Consider the following 23689-nt stretch of genomic DNA (forward strand, 5'->3'; position numbering starts at 1 on the left):
TTGCTCAAGGACACTTCAACACACTCTGTAGGCAGGGATCGAACCGGGAACCCTCCGGTTACCACGACGACCGCTCTACCTCCTGAGCCATGCCGCCCCGTAATGTTAAACTTAAAACATGCGTGTCTTTTTCTAGTCAGTGCGAACACATGTAGTGATTACAGTGACCACAATGTAGTCAGTGTAATAAATACAGGTGCAGACCAGCAGGCATCCCTGAAGAAACACCTTTCCTCGATTTGTCTACAACTTTTGCTCCATTCACTTGGACACAATGAATGTTTACTGCAGTCCTTAGCAGCACTGGAAGAGGAGAGTAGTGTTCAGTTTGTGTCCATGGATATCAATCTATAGATTTTTTTTTTTTTTTATGATCGTGTCACAAATTGCAGTGAGACCGAGCTAAATGTTTTTTTTGGGTTTCCTTACTATTCTGCTCACCCTTACTGTGGTATGTCTGATTTTTTATTTTTGTGCTGCTTTCTTGACCACGTCTACCTCGACAACAGAGATTCTTTATTGGAAACTTGTTAAATAAAGTTTAAATTAAAAGCACCAACATTTCACAGCATGAGATGATTAAGAGTCATGACCCCCAGTTCTCTCTCTCTCCCCCAGAGAGAGCAAGAGAGAGATCCTGTACAGAATAAATCATTAATTGTGCTTTTGATCAGAAAGGAGAGTCTTTCCCCACACAGGAGGCAGACTCTCACTCCTCCATGCGACACAGAGACACCGAGGAACCAAACGACACCCGAACCACAGAACTGATCCTAAATCCAAATCCAAACACAGGGTACAGAGGTTCAGTGAGGGTAGAGGTAAAGGTGTGGAGGTGGGTCAGTGTGTCAGAGGAGACGCTGTAGAAGGACAGAGAGCCAGCCGGCCAGTCCAGATACACTGCCACTCTCTTAGAGGTCGGGCTGAGAGGTATGCATGTTGATGTCTTATGGTGCCTGGCTGTAAAATTTTTATCAGAGCAGCACAGAATCCAAGACTTGTCATCTTCTCCAAGACAGCCGTCATCACCGTCTCCTCTCCGCTTGATTCCTTTATGAGACACTCCAATGCAAACCTCTCCCTCCCACTCGACCTCCCAGTACCAGCGATCAGTCAGACCTTCAGCACACAGCACCTGCTCCCAGTTCTCAAATCTGTCTGGGTGATCAGGATAAGGCTGGTCCTCTCTCACAGCTGTCACCTTCCTGTTGTCCTCAGACAGGACCAGGCGTCTGTGTGCTGTGTTTGTGTCCAGTTTGAGCTCACAGGAATCTGATGCAGAGAACAAGACACAATACAGGAGGAGCTGGTTAACTAACACACACATTGTGGCTGTTTTTTGGTGATTTATGAAACTTTCAGGCTTGTTGCACCTCTGGCCACACCTACTCAGTATTATGGCCACAGGTACTTTGCCATCAGCAACTTCTAAAAACACCTGCTGCCACATCACTGATAAGATGTGGCCAGATGCCTGAAAGGTTCAGCCCTAACCCTAACCCTGACTTTTTGCAGAAGTAATCCACTCAAGCCCCCTAGTGGTGACAACTAAACATAGCTAGGGATAGGATACAAGTTCTAATTCTGATAAACAAGGAGATGTATTGGGTTGTGTGGTTTTATACATTGTGTGAAAACACAAAAAACATTATATTTTTGCCAACAAATGTAATCATAAAACCAAGACAAAAGGAATAAAACACCATTTTCATATTCATGCATCAACTACATGTTTTGGTGAGTTCAGCAGTCAAAAGCAGCTGAGAGCATAAAGAAGAAACTGCATCTACACCATCTAAAAAGCAGAATCACACTAAATCCACACTTACACTTCTTCAGTCCTGGTTTCAACATTTGGACTCCACCATGGTCCACCCTGGGAGTAAACAAAGTCATAGAAGTTGTTATCTTAGATGGCCTGATGGAAAAATGGCCAGGCAATAACCTTGACTATGAATGATTAACTATACACTATGATTAACTAATCACCATTATACATTAAAAATGAAACAATATTGCTCAGCAGACCCGACTAAGAAGGTTAGTGGCCAGCGCTTAGCCGGAGTCCTGCACAAGTCCAATTTTGAAACTCTTTCCTGTCCGTACCCGTAAAGCTCAGGACCAAACCCGACCCATTATCTGCAATTATCTCCCCATCGAATCCTGGACCCTTAAATGTAAGAGATTCTCCTCAGCTACTCACTTGCATTTGCAAGTGACTCCCAGAACGAGACGGATTTGCTGATGGTGGCTAATCAACCTGACATCAGTGATAGGTGTAGTGATCCTGAGTGACAGCAACATCACAAAGACGGAACACAAGAAGCTTGAAAAATATCAAGGGCTGAGAGAGGAGCTGGAGAAGATGTGGGGAGTGAAGGCAACAGTACTGCTGGTGGTAGCTGGAGCTCTCGGGGCTGTGACCCCTAAATTGGGAAAGTGGCTCCAGCAGATTCCAGGAACAACATCTGAGATCTCTGTCCAGAAGAGCACAGTCCTCAGAAAAGCTGAGATACTGAACCCTCAGAACCACTGGACATACAACCCTCTGTATGTCCAGTGGTTCAGTCCCTCTGGGTAGCATTTTGTGTTAGCTTAGCATAAAGACTTGAATTCTATGGGAGTTGTTAGCCTGGCTCCATCAAACTGAAAAAGATTCAACATCTTGTCTCAGTCTGGGGAAGTCGGAGTAGCGTCAGAGCATTACTTTGACTGGCAGTAAGCCTCTCCATACCTGAGAACCTCCAGTCTCGTGGTTGGATCCTCCAGTCGAGCAGAGAGCAGCGTCACTCCTGAGTCTCCTGGATGGTTGTATCTCAGGTCCAGCTCTCTCAGATGGGAGGGGTTGGAGCTCAGAGCTGAGGCCAGAGAAGCACAGCCTTCCTGTGTGATCAGACAACCAGACAGCCTGCGCACAAGCATGGATTTTCTCACTGTTAATCTAAACATGAATAAACAGCAACACTGCAGCTGAAGGCACACAGTAAACACATTTAGTCAACACACTACATGATCTGAGGAGGAAAAGTCCTACACAGGTTATGGGTCTATTTACAGATATTATCCTCCACTTAAATCAGTCTTAAATCAGCAGGTTGACGACCTCTGACCTGAGAGTCTCCAGTCTGCAGTTTGAACTCTCCAGTCCAGCAGAGAGCAGCTTCACTCCTGAATCCTGCAGATCGTTGTCACTCAGGTCCAGCTCTCTCAGACTGGAGGACGGGGAGCTGAGAACTGAGGCCAGAGCTACACAGCTTCTATCTGACAGATCACACCCACTGAGCCTGAAGAACATAATGAAGAATGTGACGCAGATAATAATAAAGTAGTTATATTCTTTTATCTTATGTACAAACAATATACACTGGAAACTGCTTACAGTGTTCAGCCACTTTTATGGACTAAAAAGTTTGGGACAGAATCATTCCCAAACAAAAGCTATTGAAAGAATTCACTTATTGTTTTTGTTCCAGCTCAACTCTTGCACACCTGTCCCAATTAAGGCCCATGCACCTTCATGCATGCCCTGCTCAGGTAGTTCTCTTTCAACCAATCAGCTTGAAGCCATTACATGGATCAGATGTGAAAGGCCAGGGCTGAAACAAAAACCTGCAGGGCAGGGGGTCCTTGAGGACTGGTTTGGGAACCACTGTTTGAGGGTGTTAAACTACCGTGTTTGAGACAGCTGTATTTTGAAACAGTCAATACAATTCAGTTGGCCTAAATCACGACATTGTCCGTCATTACTTTGTATTCATGTAATAAATATAGAAATGTCATTTTTTATATTTATAGATGGTCAAGAAAAATAAAGGGAAAAAATGGTTATAATAATCATGCTCTTGTAATGATCAATTTGACCTATAAACAGTTTCACCTGTATTTACTGTATGCAGTTATCTATGAACCTACAAAGATTTTCTGGAGGCTTTAATCACCGGCAGCAGCCTCAGAAGAGCCTCCTCTGAAGCAGAGTATTTCTTCAGGTCAAACTCGTCCAGATCCTGTCCTGATGTCAGTAAGATGAAGACCAGAGCTGACCACTGAGCAGGAGAGAGTTTGTTTGTGGAGAGACGTCCTGAACTCAGGTACTGTTGGACCTCCTCCACTAGAGAATGGTCACCCAGCTCATTCAGACAGTGGAACAGGTTGATAATTCTCTCTGGAGAGGGAGTCTCTTTGATCTTCTCCCTGATGTTCTGCACTATTTCCTCACTGGTCTTTGGGTTACTTCCTATCTGTGTCATCAGGCCTCGAAGGAGAGTCTGATTGGTCTGCAGTGTAAGACCCAGGAGGAAGCGCAGGAACAAGTCCAGGTGTCCATTTGGACTCTGTAAGGCCTTGTCCACAGAACCCTGATACAGATATTTCAGTTTAGATTTGATGTTAATTATTGTGGACCACGAGGAGACTGAATGTGCTTCTGACAGCAGATTGACACCAGAGTCGATGAAGGTCTGAAAGACATGAATAGCAGCCAGAAACTCCTGAATGCTCAGATGGACAAAGCAGAAAACCTTGTCCTGGTGCAGCCCACGCTCCTCTTTAAAGATCTGTGTGAACACTCCTGAATACACTGAGGCTGCTTTGATATCAAGGCCACACTCTGCCAGGTCTGCTTGATAGAAGATCAGGTTGCCTTTCTCCAGCTGCTTAAAAGCCAGTTTTCCCAGCGACAGGATCATCTTCCTGGTCTTTGTTGTCCAGACTGGATCTGTCTCATGTTTCTCATGATACTTGACGTTCTGCACTTTGGACTGAACCACCAGGAAGTGGATGTACATCTCAGTCAGGGTCCTGGGCAGGTCTCCTCTCTCACTGGTTTTCAACACGTCCTCCAGGACTGTAGCAGTGATCCAGCAAAAGACTGGGATGTGGCACATGATGTGGAGGCTTCGTGACGTCTTGATGTGGGAGATGATTCTGCTGGCCTGTTCCTTATCTTTGAATCTCTTCCTGAAGTATTCCTCTTTCTGTGGGTCAGTGAAGCCTCTCACCTCTGTCACCATGCCAACACACTCAGCAGGGATCTGATTGGCTGCTGCGGGTCGTGTGGTTATCCAGAGGCGAGCAGAGGGAAGCAGTTTCCCCTTGATGAGGTTTGTCAGCAGAACGTCCACTGAGGTGGACTCTGTAACATCAGTCAGGATCTGGTTGTTCTGGAAGTCCAGAGGAAGTCGACACTCATCCAGACCGTCAAAGATCATCACAACCTGGAAGTGGTCAAACCTGCTGATTTCTGCTTCTTTGGTCTCAGTGAAGAAGAGATGAAGAAGTTCCACCAAGCTGAACTTTTTCCCTTTCAGTAGATTCAGGTCTCTGAAAGTGAAGGGAAATGTGAACTCTATGTGTTTATTGGCTTTGTCTTCAGCCCAGTCCAGAGTGAACTTCTGTGTCAAGACTGTTTTCCCAATGCCAGCCACTCCCTTTGTCATCACTGTTCTGATTAGTTTATCTCTTCCAGGTGAGGGTTTAAAGATGTCTTCACATTTGATTGATGTTTCTGGTCTCACTGGTCTCCTGAATGATGTTTCAATATGTCTGACCTCATGTTCCTCATTGAGCTCTCCACTCCCTCCCTCTGTGATGTACAGTTCTGTGTAGATCTCATTCAGAAGTGTTGGGTTTCCTGCTTTAGCAACCCCCTCAAACACACACTCACACTTCTTCTTCAGGTTAGATCTGAGTTTACGTTGGCACGCTGCAGCGAGAGTTTCTGAATGAACAAAAAACAATAAATGGATTTAAATGTGATCAATGTAAATATTTCCTGTTAAAAATCACAATTGGTCTGGTTGGTAAAGTTTGATTTGGATTCTGTAAATTTGCATTTCCAGCAATCCAGTAGTCTGAAATCTTGCAATAAATGCAAACGAAGATCCTTGCTAGCTACACTAATACTTTGTTCCATGAAAGACAGAGATGCTGATCTACTTCTTTGAAAATGACGCAAAAACAATGGCTTCCACATGTGCTGGTACTGGTGAGTGGAAAAATGTGCCCTGTGACAGGCAACATTTGGTTCTATTACTTATTGTAACAGCTACCTACATTAACAAACCTTCCTACTGTAATTACATTATCTATGGTTTTTGATTGATTATTTAACATAATTATGTCCCCAGCCTCTTACTGCTCTGCAGACGGTCAGCCAGATCCTCGTGACTCCTTCTCCTCAGGAAGTGCACTGTGATCTGCAGAAAATGTGATCTTCTGTCGCTCCTCCTTTGTTCTGCTTCCTCAGTATCCTCAAACTCATCTTCCATCTGCCTCTCGCAGTATTCTGGGTAATCTCGACTCAGAGACCTCTTGAAGGTTTTCAGCTCATTCTTCACAAAAGTGATGATGTCCTCCTCAAGCACCTGGAAGACAAAAATAATACACATTTCATATGAAAATATGAACACTAGGGGTGTAAAACCGAACCATAAAAAACTGAACAGTTCAATATGGTGCAAAAACAGACAAAAAAAAAAAAAAAACCACCATTCAGTATACAATACACCCTACAAAGTTCTGTCCAGTGCTGGTTGGATCTCCAGTGCAACTGAGTTACTTGACTATGAGCGTTCGTTATATTTTCAACTGGGAGATGAAAAGTGCAGTGTTACGAGCCACTGTATGCGCATCCGTACAGCCCCTTGTTGAAAGTCAGTGATCCCGCAGTACTGAACTGAACAGACCCATTTCCAAACTCTGTATTTTAGGGAGAGTTCTTGAAAGGCTGGCTGATGACCAAATCAAATAATACTTGAGTTTAAACAACACTTTTGTCTATTCAACCAGTCCTCAATCTCACGTCTGCAGCTTGTACAGAATGCGGCCGCTCGATTTTTAACAGGCACGTCCAGACGTGAACACATCACCCCTGTATTGTCATCACTCCACTGGCTTCCAGTTCGTTTTAGAATTGATTTTAAACTTCTAGTGTTTGTCTTCAAAGCCGTTAATGGCCTGGCTCCCGCTTACCTGTCTGATTTGGTAGCCATCCGCAATCATGGCAGGGAGCTACGTTCCTCGGGCTAGCTTCTGCTCGAAGTTCCAAGAGCCAGATGTAAACAGTGGGGTGATCGGTCTTTTGCCGTTGCTGCGCCCAGATTGTGGAACAAACTCCCCCCCGACATTCGCACCACTACTGAACTCTATTTAAATCAAAGCTGAAGACCTACCTTTTTAGATTGGCATTTTAATTATAAGTAGCGTCGCTTTGTCTTAGATTCACTTATTGTTCCTTTTCTGCTCCTTCTTGTGCACTTCTGGCAGGCTCAAGTTATCCTGCAGCACTATAGCACTTTCCCTTTGATTGTTTTTATACTGTTTTTTCTTACGTTTTGTTTTATGTATTATGTATTGTTTTTCATGTATTGCTTTTCTGAACTGTTTTTATGACTTAGTTGTAAAGCACTTTGGGTACCTTTTGGTTATTGTAAAGGGCTATAGAAATAAACTTGATTTGATTTGATTTGATTATTCACCAGTCTGGTTTCACAAAGCAACATACTAAGGTAACTGCTTCCTTGAAAGTCTTAAATTAAACTGTGGAAGCCTTGAATGCCAAAAAATATTGCACTGCACCTTTTATTGAGATTCAGTTGTCAGATATAGGCATTTCAGACCAAACTGTTGGCTGGTACACAAATTCTCTCCCCAAGCATTGCATGGTCTCTCCTCCAGTTTTCTTAATGTCACCAAAGGTGTACCACAAGGCTCAGTTTTAGGACCCATTCTCTTCCTATTTACCTCAATAATATGGGTCAAAATATAAACGCACATGTGCATCTTTATGACGATGATACTATTCTTTCTGTTGTGTAAATCTTTAGAAAAAAGTCCTGTTTTTCTTTTAATGCTAGGAATAGGCTTGTTGCTGCCACATTCTTGCCTCGTCTTGACTTCGGGGGGTATTATTTACATGAACGTGCACTTTGTACTTTCTGGTCTACTGGTCCAAGCACAGACTGTTGCATTGGAATATTTGTCCGTCCTCTGCTTCATCAACCTGGAACACACCACGGCAAGAACTGAGGCTGTGCAGCTTTATTCCTCTGGGGGATTTTAAACTTTTTTTAGAGGCTCTGGAGAGTGTAATTTGGAATTTGCTCTTGTTCATAGTATTTAATCTGTTTTGGCACTTTGCAAATTCACTTTAATGTTTTGTGTTTTGTACACCCCATGTCTCAACAAGATTAGCTGAATAAATAAAGGTAAAAACAAGCAATACAACCATACACTTAGCTGATGACTTAATTTATGTACTTAATTAAAGTAGACTAATGTTATTTATGCAAACAAGACAAAATACAGAGAACATTGGAAATGGTCTTGTTTTTTCTCTCTGATGTACAAAACAAACTGAACTGAAAATCAAAAACCACAATACAGATTGAACTGTGGGTTTATTGAACTCTACCTTACACAGAATCAAACACACAAACTAAAATTCATGCTTGCTTACACACCATAAATATAGAGGCCAGGTCTGTTTGATGCTCTTGGGCAGACTGACCACTGGGAGCCTCTGAGCTCAGCTTGTCGACTCTGTGGAGAAAACATGATGCATTTGAACCTTTAACCCCCTCATATAACAGCAACACTATCTTTGTTTTATTGTCCATTCTAAATGATTACCTTTGATCAACTGAATGATGTCGACTTTTGAAGAAAATCATTCGATCATTAGACCAGTCACTCTTCATGGACACACAGCTGGGTTCACGGGGGCCTGGTCTCTCCTGCAGGCTTGAGCTTCACCACAACACAGACAAAGCTTTTACCCTGAATACTGCAGCTGTAATGATTTGCCTACTAAGCTTTTAGATGGAGAACAGTCATGGACAGTCAGAGATCTTCATCTTACCTCTTCACTTTGGTCTTGCTTTTATGTTTCTTAGATGCAGTGGTTTTAGAGGCAGGGAGCCCCTCCACTTTCTCCTTACACACATCCATTGCAGAGTCAACACCTTGACACAAACACACCAGGCTGATTCATAATACCAAGCTTTCCATGACAGAGTGTATTATCATGCATCCTATTGAGACTTCAATCTAACGTGAAAAATAATTTAAGGAAAGCGTTCTCAGTGTCTTCAGTGGCAAACTATAAAAATGATCACATAATGAATTCCAATGAATATTTAGATCTATGTCTACATTTACAATATGTCACTGTGATTAAGGGCCCAAAATAAACATGAATTTAACTACAAACATCGAAGGAACATTTTTTATCAACTTGACCACCATTGTCCCATCATAGTCTACTCTAATGTCATCCAGTTCTACAGCACAGTGCAGGATTCTGTTCATCAATGATCTCTGGTAGGTTTTTTACCTGGTAACTCACATCCAGATCAGGCTTTCAGGCTTCATCTGTAGAGCGACCACTGAGAGAGAAGATGTTTATTCTGCTTTGTCAAGTGTCTCTGAGCTTCTGATCGGAGGGGGCGGCAGTCACTTCCTCATAATGTCACGATCAAAGTCCAAAAGCATCGTTTGCCAATGATATCAAACCTTGACCACAATAAAAAAACAAAAGACATGGTGAACAGACTTGTAAGACACAAGGCTGGTTTATGGTCATTACGATGCCCACAGCACTAAAGGGGCAAATAGCAGAATGACACCATTACAGCCTGAGTGGCACTGAATGGTGGTCAAAATAGAGCTCTGTAACACAGCATGGTGCTGTGGAGGCTGTACTGGATAGAAGATGACATTTATGGCAGATGGTGATTGATGTTTGCTCTACATTCAGTAAAGTTTTATACCAAATTCCAAGTTTTAATTTCAAATGCCCTTGCCCGTGATAACTGCCCTGAGCCCATTCCTCTACTGCTAGTAGTTGAGTAGTCGAGAAAGGGTCGAGGCTCATGCTTACATTTGTCTTTCAAGCACCATCATTTTCATTTTTTGGCCACCATACAGAATTCTGAATTCTGAAATGATTCATTTGTGGATCATAAGTTGAAAAGAGCACTCAGGTTACTTTTGAGTTACTCAACTGCTCTTCTTTTATACTTTTAATTTGCATAACAGCGGGCCATCAAGTGGTCGCAACAATTTGTCAAAGAGGAAAAATGAATTAATTAAAGAGGAAAAATTTAAAATTCTGAATGTAGTTGAAAATTAACCCAGTTCTGGGGAGGGGGGGCACATTAGAGCCGCACATTAGAAAAATAACTAAGAATGCTTTTAATCATCTGAAGAACATTGCCATTACCTGAAGAACTGACAACTGTAATGCTCTACTTTCTGACCCCCCCAAAAAATATAGCTCAACTCCAGTTATGTCAAAACTCAGCTGCCCGTGTGTTGACTCAGACCAGAAGGAGAGCACAAATTACACCAATTTTAAAGTCTTTGCACTGGTTACCTGTTTGTTTGAGAACTGATTTTAGGAAATCGTATATTGGTCCTCTGGTAGTGGCCTTTTGGCAGCAGAGAACATCAATATTTTTAAATGAAAACTCATATTGTTTTATAGTTTTGTTGTTTTATATTACACCTGTTTGTATGGAAAGTGCTATATAAATAAAGTCTGATTGATTGATTGATGGAAATGTGACACATTTATTTTATGCCATGTGTATTATTTTGAAGTTGCAAATTTATGTTACACGTTCCAGTTGCAAATCTACAATACTTAATCAAAAATACTTTTTTCACAGCGTCTAAAAGCAAGTGTTTAATGACAACATGAAACTGTTTGTTCCCACATGCATTTCTTTGTTTTCCCACCCACATTCTGTGAAGAACCACCTGTACTCTGCTGGCTGCCCCTAACCCCACCCTCACCCTAACCGTAACAAGCCAAACCAATGGAGACAATGAGAACTAGCCAGAGGCCAATCAGAGAGTAGGGTGGGCCTTTGCAGATGCGGCCTTTGCAGAGTTAACATGAACAATGCACAGAATTTTGCAGCATTTTATATCAGCCTAATGTATTTCTGTCCATTGTGTTTATGATGTTTGGCACCTGGAAACCAATGAAACTGCATCAAAAAGCAGTCCAATTACCATGCAAGTAAGGTTAAAACCAGGTCAACTGGATTTGATAGTAGGTTTCCAAGAACCTACTATCAAGAATCGTCGCCCACTCGCCCTAGTGTGTCCACCACCATGCTTCACAGTAGCCACATGTTAGCCAGGCGATGAGCAATGTCTATTTTTCTCCAGACATGACGCTTGAAGTTCAGGCCAAAAAGTTCTATTTTGGTTTCATCAGACCAGAGAATTTTGTTTCTCCTGGTCTGAGAATCCTTAAGGTGCTTTTTGGCAAACTCCCAGCGGGTTGCCATGTGCCTTTTAGAGAGCAGTGGCTTCCATCTGGCCATTCTACCATAAAGGCCTGATTGGTGGAGTGCATTAGCAATGCTTGACCTACTGAATGGTTGTCCTATCTCCACAAGGGAACACTGGAGCTCCGCCTTAGTGACCATTGGGTTCTTTGTCACCTCTCTGACGAAGGCCCTTCTTCCCCGATTACTCAGTTTGGTTGGGCAGCCAGATCTAGGGAGAGTCCTGGTGGTTCCAAACTTCTCCCATTTCTGAATAATGGAGACCACAGTGCTTTTCGGGACCTTCAATCATGAAATGCTTTTTTGTATCCTTCCCCAGATTTGTGCCTTGACACAATCCGGTCTCGGAGGTCTACATACAATTCCTTTGACTTCATTGCTTGGTTTCTGCTCTGATATGCACTGTCAACTGTGGGACCTTATACAGACAGGTGTGTGCAATTCCAAATCATGTTCAATCAACTGAATATACCACAGGTGGACTCCAATCGAGTTGTAGAAGCATCTCAAGGATGATAAATGGAAAGTGGATGCACCTGAGCTCAATTCTAAGCGTCATTGCAAAGGGTGTGAATACTTATGTACCTATTAGTTTTAATTGTTTCCATTTTTAATAAATTTACAAAAATGTCTGAAAACATGTTTTCACTAGATTTCCTGCAATCCCTCAGTATAAACATCATTATACGTGACTGTATACTCTATTTTTATGAATAATTTCCATTTAATAGGAAAGAATAGCAAAATAATTCATCAACCTGGTGTTGTTTACAATCAAGGGAGACAATAATCATTGGTTGAAGTCAATGAAGGAAGAAACGCCTTGGTATCAGTGTTGTAATGCAATGCACATTACCTGTTACTTTAAAAAAAAAAGTAGTTTCTAAATTGGAAAAACAGAAAATAGTGGTTAAGTCTTTTAACAGATCAGGAAACACTGGAACAAAATTCTGCTATACAAAAGAACAACAACATCTGAACAATGCAAGTAGAAAGGACAGGGAAGAGGGAAGAAAACAAAAGAATCATGCCAAAAACAACAAAATTATCAGTACTGTTAATACTACATTATGCAATGTAGTGTTATGAAATTTCTCTGTTCCCTTCTTCTTCCTTTTTCCTTCTTCTTTCTACTATTCTTTTGTTTGCTTCCACCAAATACAAATATTACCAATAAACCCACATACATGACCAAAGATCTCAGGCATGATAACCATGTCCCAAATATCATAAAATACACCCTGCCACTCACACAGGTATATTCAAAGAAATAGACAACAGACAAACACATTTTTTCTTTTTTCTCTCACTTGTTACACTTTTGTCTTGATTCTACATAAACAAGGTAGGTAATAATCCAACATTTTGGGCAACACCGCCTTTTTCCGACTCATTCACTCAATGCGAGCCGTTAGCCTCGTTCAGTCACACTGAAAAAATAAACTGTACAGCAGCTATGAAGCTTTCTTATTCACACAGTGGATCATGTGGATTTGAAATAAGTGTCTTTGATTGTTTTTCATAAAAAGTCTACAGTGAATGTAGAGGAAGATCCCGCACAAATTAACTTCTCCTAAAACAACTCTCTTTTTTTTTTTTTAACTTGCAAGATTCTATGTGTTACAACACATCTATTTACACTGATCGATGGATCATGATGGTTTTGTGAAATTACAAGCTTATGACTAACGTGTTAAGATACAATCGTCAGTAGATACGAACATATAAACAAGTACCCACAGTAGTTCTTCACCTTTAAGTATGTGTGTGTGTGTGTGAGAGAGAGGGAGAGAGAGAGAGAGAGAGAGAGAGAGAGAGAGAGAGAGAGATCCTGTACAGAATAAATCATTAATTGTGCTTTTGATTAGAAAGGAGAGTCTTTCCCCACACAGGAGGCAGACTCTCACTCCTCTATGTGACACAGAGACACCGAGGAACCAAACGACACCCGAACCACAGAACTGATCCTAAATCCAAATCCAAACACAGGGTACAGAGGTTCAGTGAATGTGGAGGTGAAGGTGTGGAGGTGGGTCAATGTGTCAGAGGAGACGCTGTAGAAGGACAGACAGCCAGCCGGCCAGTCCAGATACACTGCCACTCTGTTAGAGGTCGGTCTGACGGGTATACGTGTCGATGTCTTATTGTGCCTGGCTGTAAAATTTTTATCAGAGCAGCACAGAATCCAGGACTTGTCATCTTCTCCAAGACAGCCGTCATCACCGTCTCCTCTGCGCTTGATTCCTTTATGAGACACTCCTATGCAAACCTCTCCGTCCCACTCGACCTCCCAGCACCAGCGACGAGTCAGATCTTGGGCACACAGTACCTGCTCCCAGTTGTAAAATCTGTCTGGGTGATCAGGATAAGGCTGCTCCTCTCTCACAGCTGTCACCTTCCTGTTGTCCTCAGACAGGACCAGGCGTCTGTGTGCTGTGTTTGTGTCCAGTTTGAGCTCACAGGTATCTGATGCAGAGAACAAGACACAATACAGGAGGAGTTTGTTAACTAACACACTCATTGTGGCTGTTTTTGATGATTTATGAAAGAGTCAGTCAACTTTCAGACTTCTTGCACCTCTGGCCACACCTATTCAGTATTATGGCCACAGGTACTTTGCCATCAGCAACTTCTAAAAACACCTGCTGCCACATCACGGATAAGGTGTGGCCAGACATGTAACATGCCTGAAAGGTTCAGCCCCTAGAGGGCAGTGCAGCAGTTTTCTGCCTCATGATTTAATGATGAGTTACTCTTGAAAGGCAGAATGAGTATAATTTGCCATTGCAGTTTACCAACCACAAGGATAAGTTTTTATTACATTTAGAAACTTGAGAGGCTCTTACTGACTGTTTGCAGAAGTAATCCACTCAAGCCCCCTAGTGGTGACAACTAAACATAGCTAGGGATGGGATCCAGCAAGTTCTAATTCTGATAAATAAGGAGATGCATTGGGTTGTGTGGTTTTATACACTGAGTGAAAACACTAAAAACATATACTATTTTTGCCAACAAATGTAATCATAAAACCAAGACAAAAGGAATAAAACACCATTTTCATATTCATGCATCAACTACAAGTTTTTTCATGAATTCAACAATCAAAGCAGCTGAGAGCATAAAGTAGAAACTGCATCTACACCATCTAAAAAGCAGAATCACACTAAATCCACACTTACACTTCTTCAGACCTGGTTTCAACATCTGGACTCCACCATGGTCCACCCTGGGAGTAAACAAAGTCATATAAGTTGTTATCTTAGATGGCCTGATAGAAAAATGGGCAGGTAATAATCTTGACTATGAATGATTAACTATACACTAATAATCACCATTATACATTAAAAATCAAACAATATTGCCCAGCAGACCCGACTAAGAAGGTTAGTGGCCAGCGCTTAGCCGAAGTCCTGTACAAGTCCAATTTTGCAAACTCTTTGCTGTCCGTAACCGTAAAGCTCAGGAACCAAACCCGACCCGTTATCCGCAATTATCTCCCAATCAAATCCTGGACCCTTAAATATAAGAGATTCTCCTCAGTTGCCTTCTTGCATTTGCAAGTGAGTAGCTGATCTGAACAAGATCTGGGCCATAAATACCTACACCCTGCCAGTGTGAATGACAGAGCCAAGATCCAGTGTGACTCCCAGATCCAGACGGATAAGCTGATGGTGGCTAATCAACCCGACATCGTGGTGGTCGACAGAGGAAGAGTAGAGGAAGGCAGCAGTGATAGGTGTAATGATCCTGAGTGACAGCAACATCAAAAAGATGGAACACAAGAAGCTTGAAAAATGCCAAGGGCTGAGAGAGGAGCTGGAAAAGATGTGGTAGTGAAGGCAACAGTGGTGCTGGTGGTAGTTGGAGCTCTCGGGGTTGTGGGCCCAAAACTGGGAAAGTGGCTCCAGCAGATTCCAGGAACAACATCTGAGATCTCTGTCCAGAAGAGCACAGTCCTCAGAACAGCTGAGATACTGAACCCTCAGGCTCCCAGGCCTCTGGTAGAGGACCCGAGCTTGAAGGAGACACAAGACTGCCCAATGGGGCGATTGGGGACTTCCCCAGACTGAGACAAGATGTTGGATACCATTTCCACCTCTGTATGTCCAGTGGTTCAGTCCCTCTGGGTAGCATTTTATGTTAGCTTAGCATAAAGACTTGAATTCTATGGGAGTTGTTAGCCTGGCTCCATCAAACTGGAAAAAATTCAACATCTTGTCTCAGTCTGGGGAAGTCGGAGTAGCATCAGAGCATTACTTTGACTGGCAGTAAGCCTCTCCATACCTGAGAGTCTTCAGTCTCCAGGTTGGATCCTCCAGACCATCAGAGAGCAGCTTCATTCCTAAGTCTCCTGGATGGTTGTAGCTCAGGTCCAGCTCTCTCAGATGGGAGGGGTTGGAGCTCAGAGCTGAGGCCAGAGAAGCACAGCCTTCTTGTGTGATCAGACAACCAGACAGCCTGCGCACAAGCATGGATTTTCTCATTGTTAATCTAAACATGAATAAACAGTCAACATTGCAGCTGAAGGCACATAGAAAATACATTTACTTAACAACATGATCTGCTTTGTGTTTTCTTTTGACACAGTTGTTGACAATCTGAGACAGTATCTAAGACATCCTTCCTGGGATTTCTATGCAACAACAGAGGCAATAAGGAGAGACAATAATTAAATAGTATATAATCAGGGAAAGACAGACCTGAGAGCCTCCAGTCTGCAGTTTGAACTCTGCAGTCCAGCAGAGAGATGCTTCACTCCTGAATCCTGCAGATCGTTGTCACTCAGGTCCAGCTCTCTCAGACTGGAGGACGGGGAGCTGAGAACTGAGGCAAGAGCTTCACAGCTTCTATCTGACAGAACACACCCACTGAGCCTGAAGAACATAATGAAGAATGTGACGCAGATAATAATGAAGTAGTTATGTTCTTTTTTCGTATGTACAAACAATATACACTGGAAACCGTTTACAGAGATCACCCACTTTTATGGATCAAAAAGTTTGGGACAGAATCATTCCCATACAAAAGTTACTGAAATAATTCACTTATTGTAATCAAGTAGTCTGCTTACAGTGTTCATTTGGATCATTTCATACATGAAAATATAATATTTTAAAAAACTAAGCTTGTAGCATTTAAAAAAAAAAAAAAAAAAAAAGCCCTTAAACCACTGCAAAGCCGTTGTTCAGTATTTGTAACTGCCCCTTTTTTATTGGCCGCGCGTGGCTCCACATTATGATTAATAAACGCCGGTCCTGTAGAAGCTTGGTTATATCAAACATCCCAATCAAAAAGAAAAACTGTTGTGATGTGTTAGGGCAGTGGTTCCCAACCCAGTCCTCAAAGACCTCTTGTCCTGCAGGTTTTTGTTCCAGCTCTACTCTTGCACACCTGTCCCAATTAAGGCCCATGCACCTTCATGCATGCCCTGCTCAGGTAGTTCTGTTTCAACCAATCAGCTTGAAGCCCTTACATGGATCAGATGTGAAAGACCAGGTCTGAAACAAAAACCTGCAGGGCAGGGGGTCCTTGAGGACTGGTTTGGGAACCACTGTGTGAGGGTGTTAACCACCTTGTTTGAGACAGCTGTATTTTGAAACACTCAATACAATTCAGTTGGCCTAAATCACGATGTTGTCTGTCATTACTTTGTATTCATGTAATAAATATAAAAATGTCAATTTTTTATATTTATATATGGTCATCTGCAAGAAAAATAAAGGGAAAATGGCTATAATAATCATGTGCTTGTAAAGATCAATTTGACCTATAAACGGTTTCCACTGTATTTAGTGTATGCAGTTATCGTTGAACATACAAAGATTTTCTGGAGGCTTTGATCACTGGCAGCAGCCTCAGAAGTGCCTCCTCTGAACCAGAGTATTTCTTCAGGTCAAACTCATCCATATCCTGTCCTGATGTCAGTAAGATGAAGACCAGAGCTGACCACTGAGCAGGAGAGAGTTTAATTGTGGAGAGACGTCCTGAACTCAGGTACTGTTGGATCTCCATCACCAGAGAATGGTCGCCCAGCTCATTCAGACAGTGGAACAGGTTGATGCTTCTCTCTGGAGAGCAATTCTCCCTGATCTTCTCCTTGATGTATTGCACTGTTTCCTGATTGGTCTTTGGGCTACTTCCTGTCTGTGTTATCAGGCCTCGAAGGAGAGTCTGATTGGTCTGCAGTGAAAGACCCAGGAGGAAGCGTAGGAACAAGTCCAGGTGTCCTTTTGGACTCTGTAAGGCCTTGTCCACAGAACCCTGATACAGATGTTTCAGTTTAGATTTGATGTTAATTATTGTGGACCACGAGGGGATTGAATGTGCTTCTGACAGCAGATTGACACCAGAGTCGATAAAGGTCTGAAAGACATGAACAGCAGCCAGAAACTCCTGAATGCTCAGATGGACAAAGCAGAAAACCTTCTCCTGGTAAAGTCCATGCTCTTCTTTAAAGATCTGTGTGAACACTCCTGAGTACACTGAGGCTGCTTTGATATCAGTGCCACACTCTGCCAGGTCTGTTTCATAGAAGATCAGGTTGCCTTTCTCCAGCTGCTTAAAAGCCAGTTTTCCCAGAGACAGGATCATCTTCCTGGTCTTTGTAGTCCAGACTGGATCTGTCTCATGTTTCTCATGATACTTGACGTTCTGCACTTTGGACTGAACCACTAGGAAGTGGATGTACATCTCAGTCAGGGTCTTGGGCAGGTCTCCTCCCTCACTGGTTTTCAACATGTCCTCCAGGACTGTAGCAGTGATCCAGCAGAAGACTGGGATGTGGCACATGATGTGGAGGCTTCGTGACTTCTTGATGTGGGAGATGATTCTGCTGGTCTGCCTCTCATCTCTGAATCTCTTCCTGAAGTATTCCTCTTTCTGTGGGTCAGTGAAGCCCCTCACCTCTGTTACCATGCCAACACACTCAGGAGGGATCTGATTGGCTGCTGCAGGTCGTGTGGTTATCCAGAGACGAGCAGAGGGAAGCAGGTTCCCCTTGATGAGGTTTGTCAGAAGAATGTCCACTGAGGTGGACTCTGTAACATCAGTCAGGATCTGGTTGTCCTTGAAGTTCAGAGGAAGTCGACACTCATCCAGACCGTCAAAGATCAACACAACCTGGAACTGCTCAAACCTGCTGATTCCTGCTTCTCTGGTCTCAGTAAAGAAGTGATGAAGAAGTTCCAATAAGCTGAACTTTTTCCCTTTCAGCAGATTCAGCTCTCTGAAAGTGAAGGGAAATGTGAACTCTATGTGCTTATTGGCTTTGTGTTCAGCCCAGTCCAGAGTGAACTTCTGTGTTAAGACTGTTTTCCCAATGCCAGCCACTCCCTTTGTTATCACTATTCTGATTGGTTGATCTCTTCCAGGTGAGGGTTTAAAGATGTCTTCACATTTGATTGTTGTTTCTGGTCTCACTGGTTTCCTGGATGCTGTTTCAATCTGTCTGACCTCATGTTCCTCATTGAGCTCTCCACTCCCTCCCTCTGTGATGTACAGCTCTGTGTAGATCTGATTCAGAAGTGTTGGGTTTCCTGCTTTAGCAATCCCCTCAAACACACACTCAAACTTCTCCCTCAGGCTACATCTGAGTTTACGTTGGCACGCTGCAGCAAGAGTTTCTGAATGAACAAACAACAAACATAAATAAATGGATGGTGTTTTCAATGTGAAAAAAGGGAATATTTCCTGTTAAAAATGTCCTTATCACAGTTGGTCTGGTTGGTAAAGTCTGGTTTGAATTCTGTAAATTAGCATTTCCAGCAGCCCAGTAGTCTGAAATCTATATGAAAAAAATGAATGGGATTTGCAATAAACGCTTCAAAAATGATGCAAATACAATGGCCTCCACTTCTGTTGTTACTGGTGAGTGGAAAAATGTGCCCTGAGACAGACAATATGGTTCTATTACTTATGGTAACAGCTACCTACATTAACAAACCTTCCTACTTCAACTACATTATCCATGGTTGTTGTGATTATTTAACATGATTAGGAATTGAAGAGTTTTTGTTGCACATATATCTGTATATTTAACAGAGTTTGGAAATGGACATCTCCCCACAATCTCCCCATCCTCTTACTGCTCTGCAGACGGTCAGCCAGATCCTCGTGACTCCTTCTCCTCAGGAAGTGTAGTGTGATCTGCAGAAAATGTGATCTTCTGTCACTCCTCCTTTGTTCTGCTTCCTCAGTATCCACAAACTCATCTTCCATCTGCCTTTCGAAGTATTCTGGGTAATCTCGACTCAGAGACCTCTTGAAGTTTTTAAGCTCATTCTTCACAAAAGTGATGATGTCCTCCTCAAGCACCTGGAAGACAAAAATAATCTGCATAATAATAATAATTCATATAAAAATCTGGACACTAGGGGTGTAAAACCAAACCATAAAAAAACTGAACAGTTCAATATGGAGTTACCATTCAGTATGCAATATACCCTACAAAGTTCTGACCAGTGCTCGTTGGACCTCCAGGGCAACTAAGTTACTTGACTGTGAGCGTTCGTTATATTTTCAACTAGGAGATGAGAAGTGCAGTGTTACAAGCCACTGTATGCGCATCTGTACAGCCCCTTGTTGAAGGGTGGTGATCCTGCATTGCTGAACTGCAGACCTATTTCCAAACTCTGTATTATTTTAGGTTTTATTTTGTATTATTTTTATGTTCTTGAAAGGCTGGTTGATGACCAAATCAAATAACACTTGAGTTTAAACAACACTTTTGTCTCTTCACCAGTCTGGTTTCACAAAGCAACACAGGAGGATAATTGCTTCCTTGAAAGTCTTAAATTAAACTGTGGAAGCCTTGGACGCCATGAAATATTGCACTGCACCTTTTATTGAGATTCAGTTGTCAGATATAGGTCTTTCAGACCAAGCTGTTGGCTGGTACACAAATTCTCTCTCCAACCCTAAGCATTGCATGGTCTCTCCTCCAGTTTTCTTAATGTCACCAAAGGTGTACCACAAGGCTCAGTTTTAGGACCCATTCTCTTCCTATTTATCTCAATAATGTGGATCAAAATATAAGCGCATCACTGCATCTTTATGCCGATGATACTATACTAGTCCTGTTTTTCTTTTAATGCTAGGAAACGGCTTGTTGCTGCCACCTTCTTGCCTTGTCTTGACTTTGGGGGGTATTATTTACATGAACCTGCACTTTGTACTTTCTGGTCTACTTGTCCAAGCACAGATTGTTGCATTGTAATAATTTTTTCCTCCTCTGCTTCGTCAACCTGGAACACACCATGGCAAGAACTGAGGCTGTGCAGCTTTATTCCTCTGGGGGATTTTAAACTTCTTTTAGAGGCTCTGGAGAGTGTAATTGGGAATTTGCTCGTGTTCATAGTATTTAATCTGTTTTGGCACTTTGCAAATTAACTTTAAAGGTTTGTGTTTTGTACTGAATGAACTAGTTGCTTGTAACTTGAGAATGAGACCCCATGTCTCAACAAAATTACCTGACTAAATAAAGGTAAAAAAGAGCAATACAACCATACACTTAGCTGATGACTTAATTAATGTAGGGGAGAGTGGGGTAATTTGTGCCAAGGTGCAAGTAGTGCCACCCCTGTTATCTAGAAAACCATAGAAGAAGTTGGTCATGTGACCACATATTTTTGAAGAGGCATCCATTTCACTCATCCTGCAAAGAAGGGAGACACATGGCTTGAGAGGTGAGCACATTTAAGTTCAAAAAACATTTTTTTGCCCTCCAAAGTAAAATTTCCATGATCGAGGTTTTTTGATTGCTGTGTTTGAACAATTATAGAAAACTTTGAAAACAGTTTACACAGGTTTTAGTACTTTAGTAAGCTACACCATGAGTCTATACAGTTAGCATGATGTTAGCTCAAAACAGCAGGGGGATGCATTTTTTTCAAAATGGTGGGCTTGGGGTAATTTGTGCCAAAGGGCCTTGGGGTAAGTTGTGCCAGTGGGACAGCTTTTGATTATATACTATATATTACTTAATTGTATTTTATTGTTATTGTACATTATTTTCTTACCTTTGATCACTAAAACTATTCAGATTCAGATGAAGATGATTTGCAGGTGCTCATTTTGGAATTTTTATTTTGTTCTGGGTATGTGTTGATGTGGCGCTAGGCCTTGTTATAGAAAAGTGGCCTGTGATCTTGTTAAAATAATAAATAAATGTTAAATAAATAATTTTGTATTGAATTTGTTTTGCCTTTGTATAGCATTATCATTTGTGAGATTAAAATGATCTGTTTTACTTCAATTATCAATGGCACAATTTACCCCAGTGTATTCTCTCTAATGGCACAATTTACCCCGCACCGGGGGCAAGTTGTGCCACAAAACCACTTTTTTTTCGAAAGCTATATTTCTCAAACAGTTTATATAAGATCCAAAGTGATTGTTCCCAGGGATCCACAACATCCTAAACTATATGTGCATATTTTAGTTGGAGGCATTACTGTAATCCCCTCGCTTTAAAGGCACTTTAAGTAAAAATTGGCACTATTTACCCCACTCTCCCCTACTTAATTAAAGTAGACTAATGTTATTTATGTAAACAAGACAAAATACAGAGAACATTGGAAATAGTCATGTTTTTTTCTCCCTGATGTACAAAACAAACTGAAATGAAAATCAAAAACCACGATACAAACTGAACTGTGGGTTTATTGAACCCTACCTTACACAGAATCAAACACACAAACAAAAATTCATCTTGAGACTGAAAGCCCACTGATCTAAAGAGTGCAGCATGGAGACTATTATGACTGGCATGTCATTTTTTTGTCATTTCATTTTAAGTTAGTTTGTCAAATGTATTGCTTACACACCATAAATATAGTGGCCAGGTCTGCTTGATGCTCTTGGGTAAACTGACCACTGGGAGCCTCTGAGCTCAGCTCGTCGACTCTGTGGAGAAAACATGATGCATTTGAACCTTTAACCCCCTTTTATAACAGCAACGCTATCTTTTTTTTATTATTCATTCTAAATTATTACCTTTGATCAACTGAATGATGTTGACCTTTGAAGCAAATCGCTCGATCATGAGACCAGCCACTGTTCATGGACACACAGCTGGGTTCAGGGGGGTCTGGGCTTCACCACAACACAGACAAAGCTTTAACCCTGAATACTGCAGCTGTAATGATTTACCTGCTAAGCTCTGAGATGGAGAACAGTCATGGACAGTCAGAGATCTTCATCTTACCTCTTCACTTTGGTCTTGCTTTTATGTTTCTTAGATGCAGTGGTTTTAGAGGCAGGGAGCCCCTCCACTCTCTCCTGACACACATCCATAGCAGAGCCAACACCTTGACACAAACACACCAGGCTGATTCATAACAACAAGCTTTCCATGACAGAGTGTATTATCATGCATCCTATTGAGACTTCAATCTAACGTGAAAAATAATTTAAGGAAAGCGTTCTCAGTGTCCTCAATGGCAAACTATAAAAATGACCACACAATGGATTCCAATGAATATTTAGATCTACGTCTACATTTATAGTATGTCACTGTGATTAAGGGCCCAAAATAAACATGAATTTGAACTACAAACATCGAAGGAACATTTTTAGCAACTTTACCACCATTGTCCCATCCCAGTCTACTCTAATGTCATCCAGTTCTACAGCACAGTGCAGGATTCTGTTCATCAGTGATCCCTGGCAGGTTCTTTACCTGTTTCCTCACATCCAGATCAGGCTTTCAGGCTTCATCTGCAGAGCAAATACTGAGAGAGAAGACGTTTATTCTGCTTTGTCAAGTGTCTCTGAGCTTCTGATCGGAGGGGGTGGCAGCTACTTCCTCATAATGTCATGATCAAAGTGCAAAAGCATTGTTTGCCAATGATATCAAACCTTGACCACAATAAAAAAAAACAAAAGATACAGTGAACAGACTTGTAAGACACAAGGCTGGTTTCTGGCCATTACGATGCCCACGGCACTAATGGGGCAAATCGCAGAATGACACCATTACAGCCTGAGTGGCGCTGAACGGTGGTCAAAATAGAGCTCTGTAACACAGCACGGCACTGTGGAGGCCATATTGGATAGAAGATGACATTGATGACAATGGTGACTGGTTTTTGGGTTAGGGTTAGGGTTAGGGTCTTAATGGTGCTGCTCCTACCTATTTATCAGATTTGCTTCTAGCCTATGAACCATCCAGAGCCCTCAGGTCTTCTGGTAGTGGCCTTTTGGCAGCAGAGAACATCAATATTTTTAAAAGTAAACTCATATTGTTTTATAGTTTTGTTGTTTTACTGTGTGAAGCACTTTATATTACACATTTGTATGAAAAGTGCTATATAAATAAAGTCTGATTGATCGATTGATGGAAATGTGACACATTTATTTTGTGCCATGTGTATTATTATGAAGTTGCAAATTGT

At 41.9% G+C, this 23689-nt stretch overlaps 2 protein-coding genes across 2 annotated transcripts; both read right to left on the bottom strand.

The window, feature by feature from the left end:
• Nucleotides 1-665: 665 nt before the first annotated feature.
• LOC115372080 (NLR family CARD domain-containing protein 3-like) lies at nt 666-22314 on the bottom strand. The gene is made up of 8 exons (XM_030069800.1): nt 22290-22314; nt 22121-22199; nt 19382-19610; nt 17116-18919; nt 15998-16171; nt 15582-15755; nt 14477-14523; nt 666-1272 (listed from the first exon to the last, which is right to left on the bottom strand). Exons 2-8 carry the CDS (start codon nt 22121-22123, stop codon nt 710-712), a joined length of 2994 nt encoding a protein of 997 aa, XP_029925660.1. The 5' UTR covers nt 22124-22199; nt 22290-22314; the 3' UTR covers nt 666-709.
• Nucleotides 3909-8480, bottom strand: LOC115372088 (protein NLRC3-like). Its single transcript, XM_030069811.1, has 3 exons — nt 8460-8480; nt 6134-6362; nt 3909-5716 (listed from the first exon to the last, which is right to left on the bottom strand). Exons 1-3 carry the CDS (start codon nt 8460-8462, stop codon nt 3909-3911), a joined length of 2040 nt encoding a protein of 679 aa, XP_029925671.1. The 5' UTR covers nt 8463-8480.
• Nucleotides 22315-23689: the final 1375 nt, after the last annotated feature.

Source organism: Myripristis murdjan, chromosome 2, assembly GCF_902150065.1.
Source record: "Myripristis murdjan chromosome 2, fMyrMur1.1, whole genome shotgun sequence".
In the NCBI taxonomy this organism is placed as follows: Eukaryota; Metazoa; Chordata; class Actinopteri; order Holocentriformes; family Holocentridae; genus Myripristis; species Myripristis murdjan.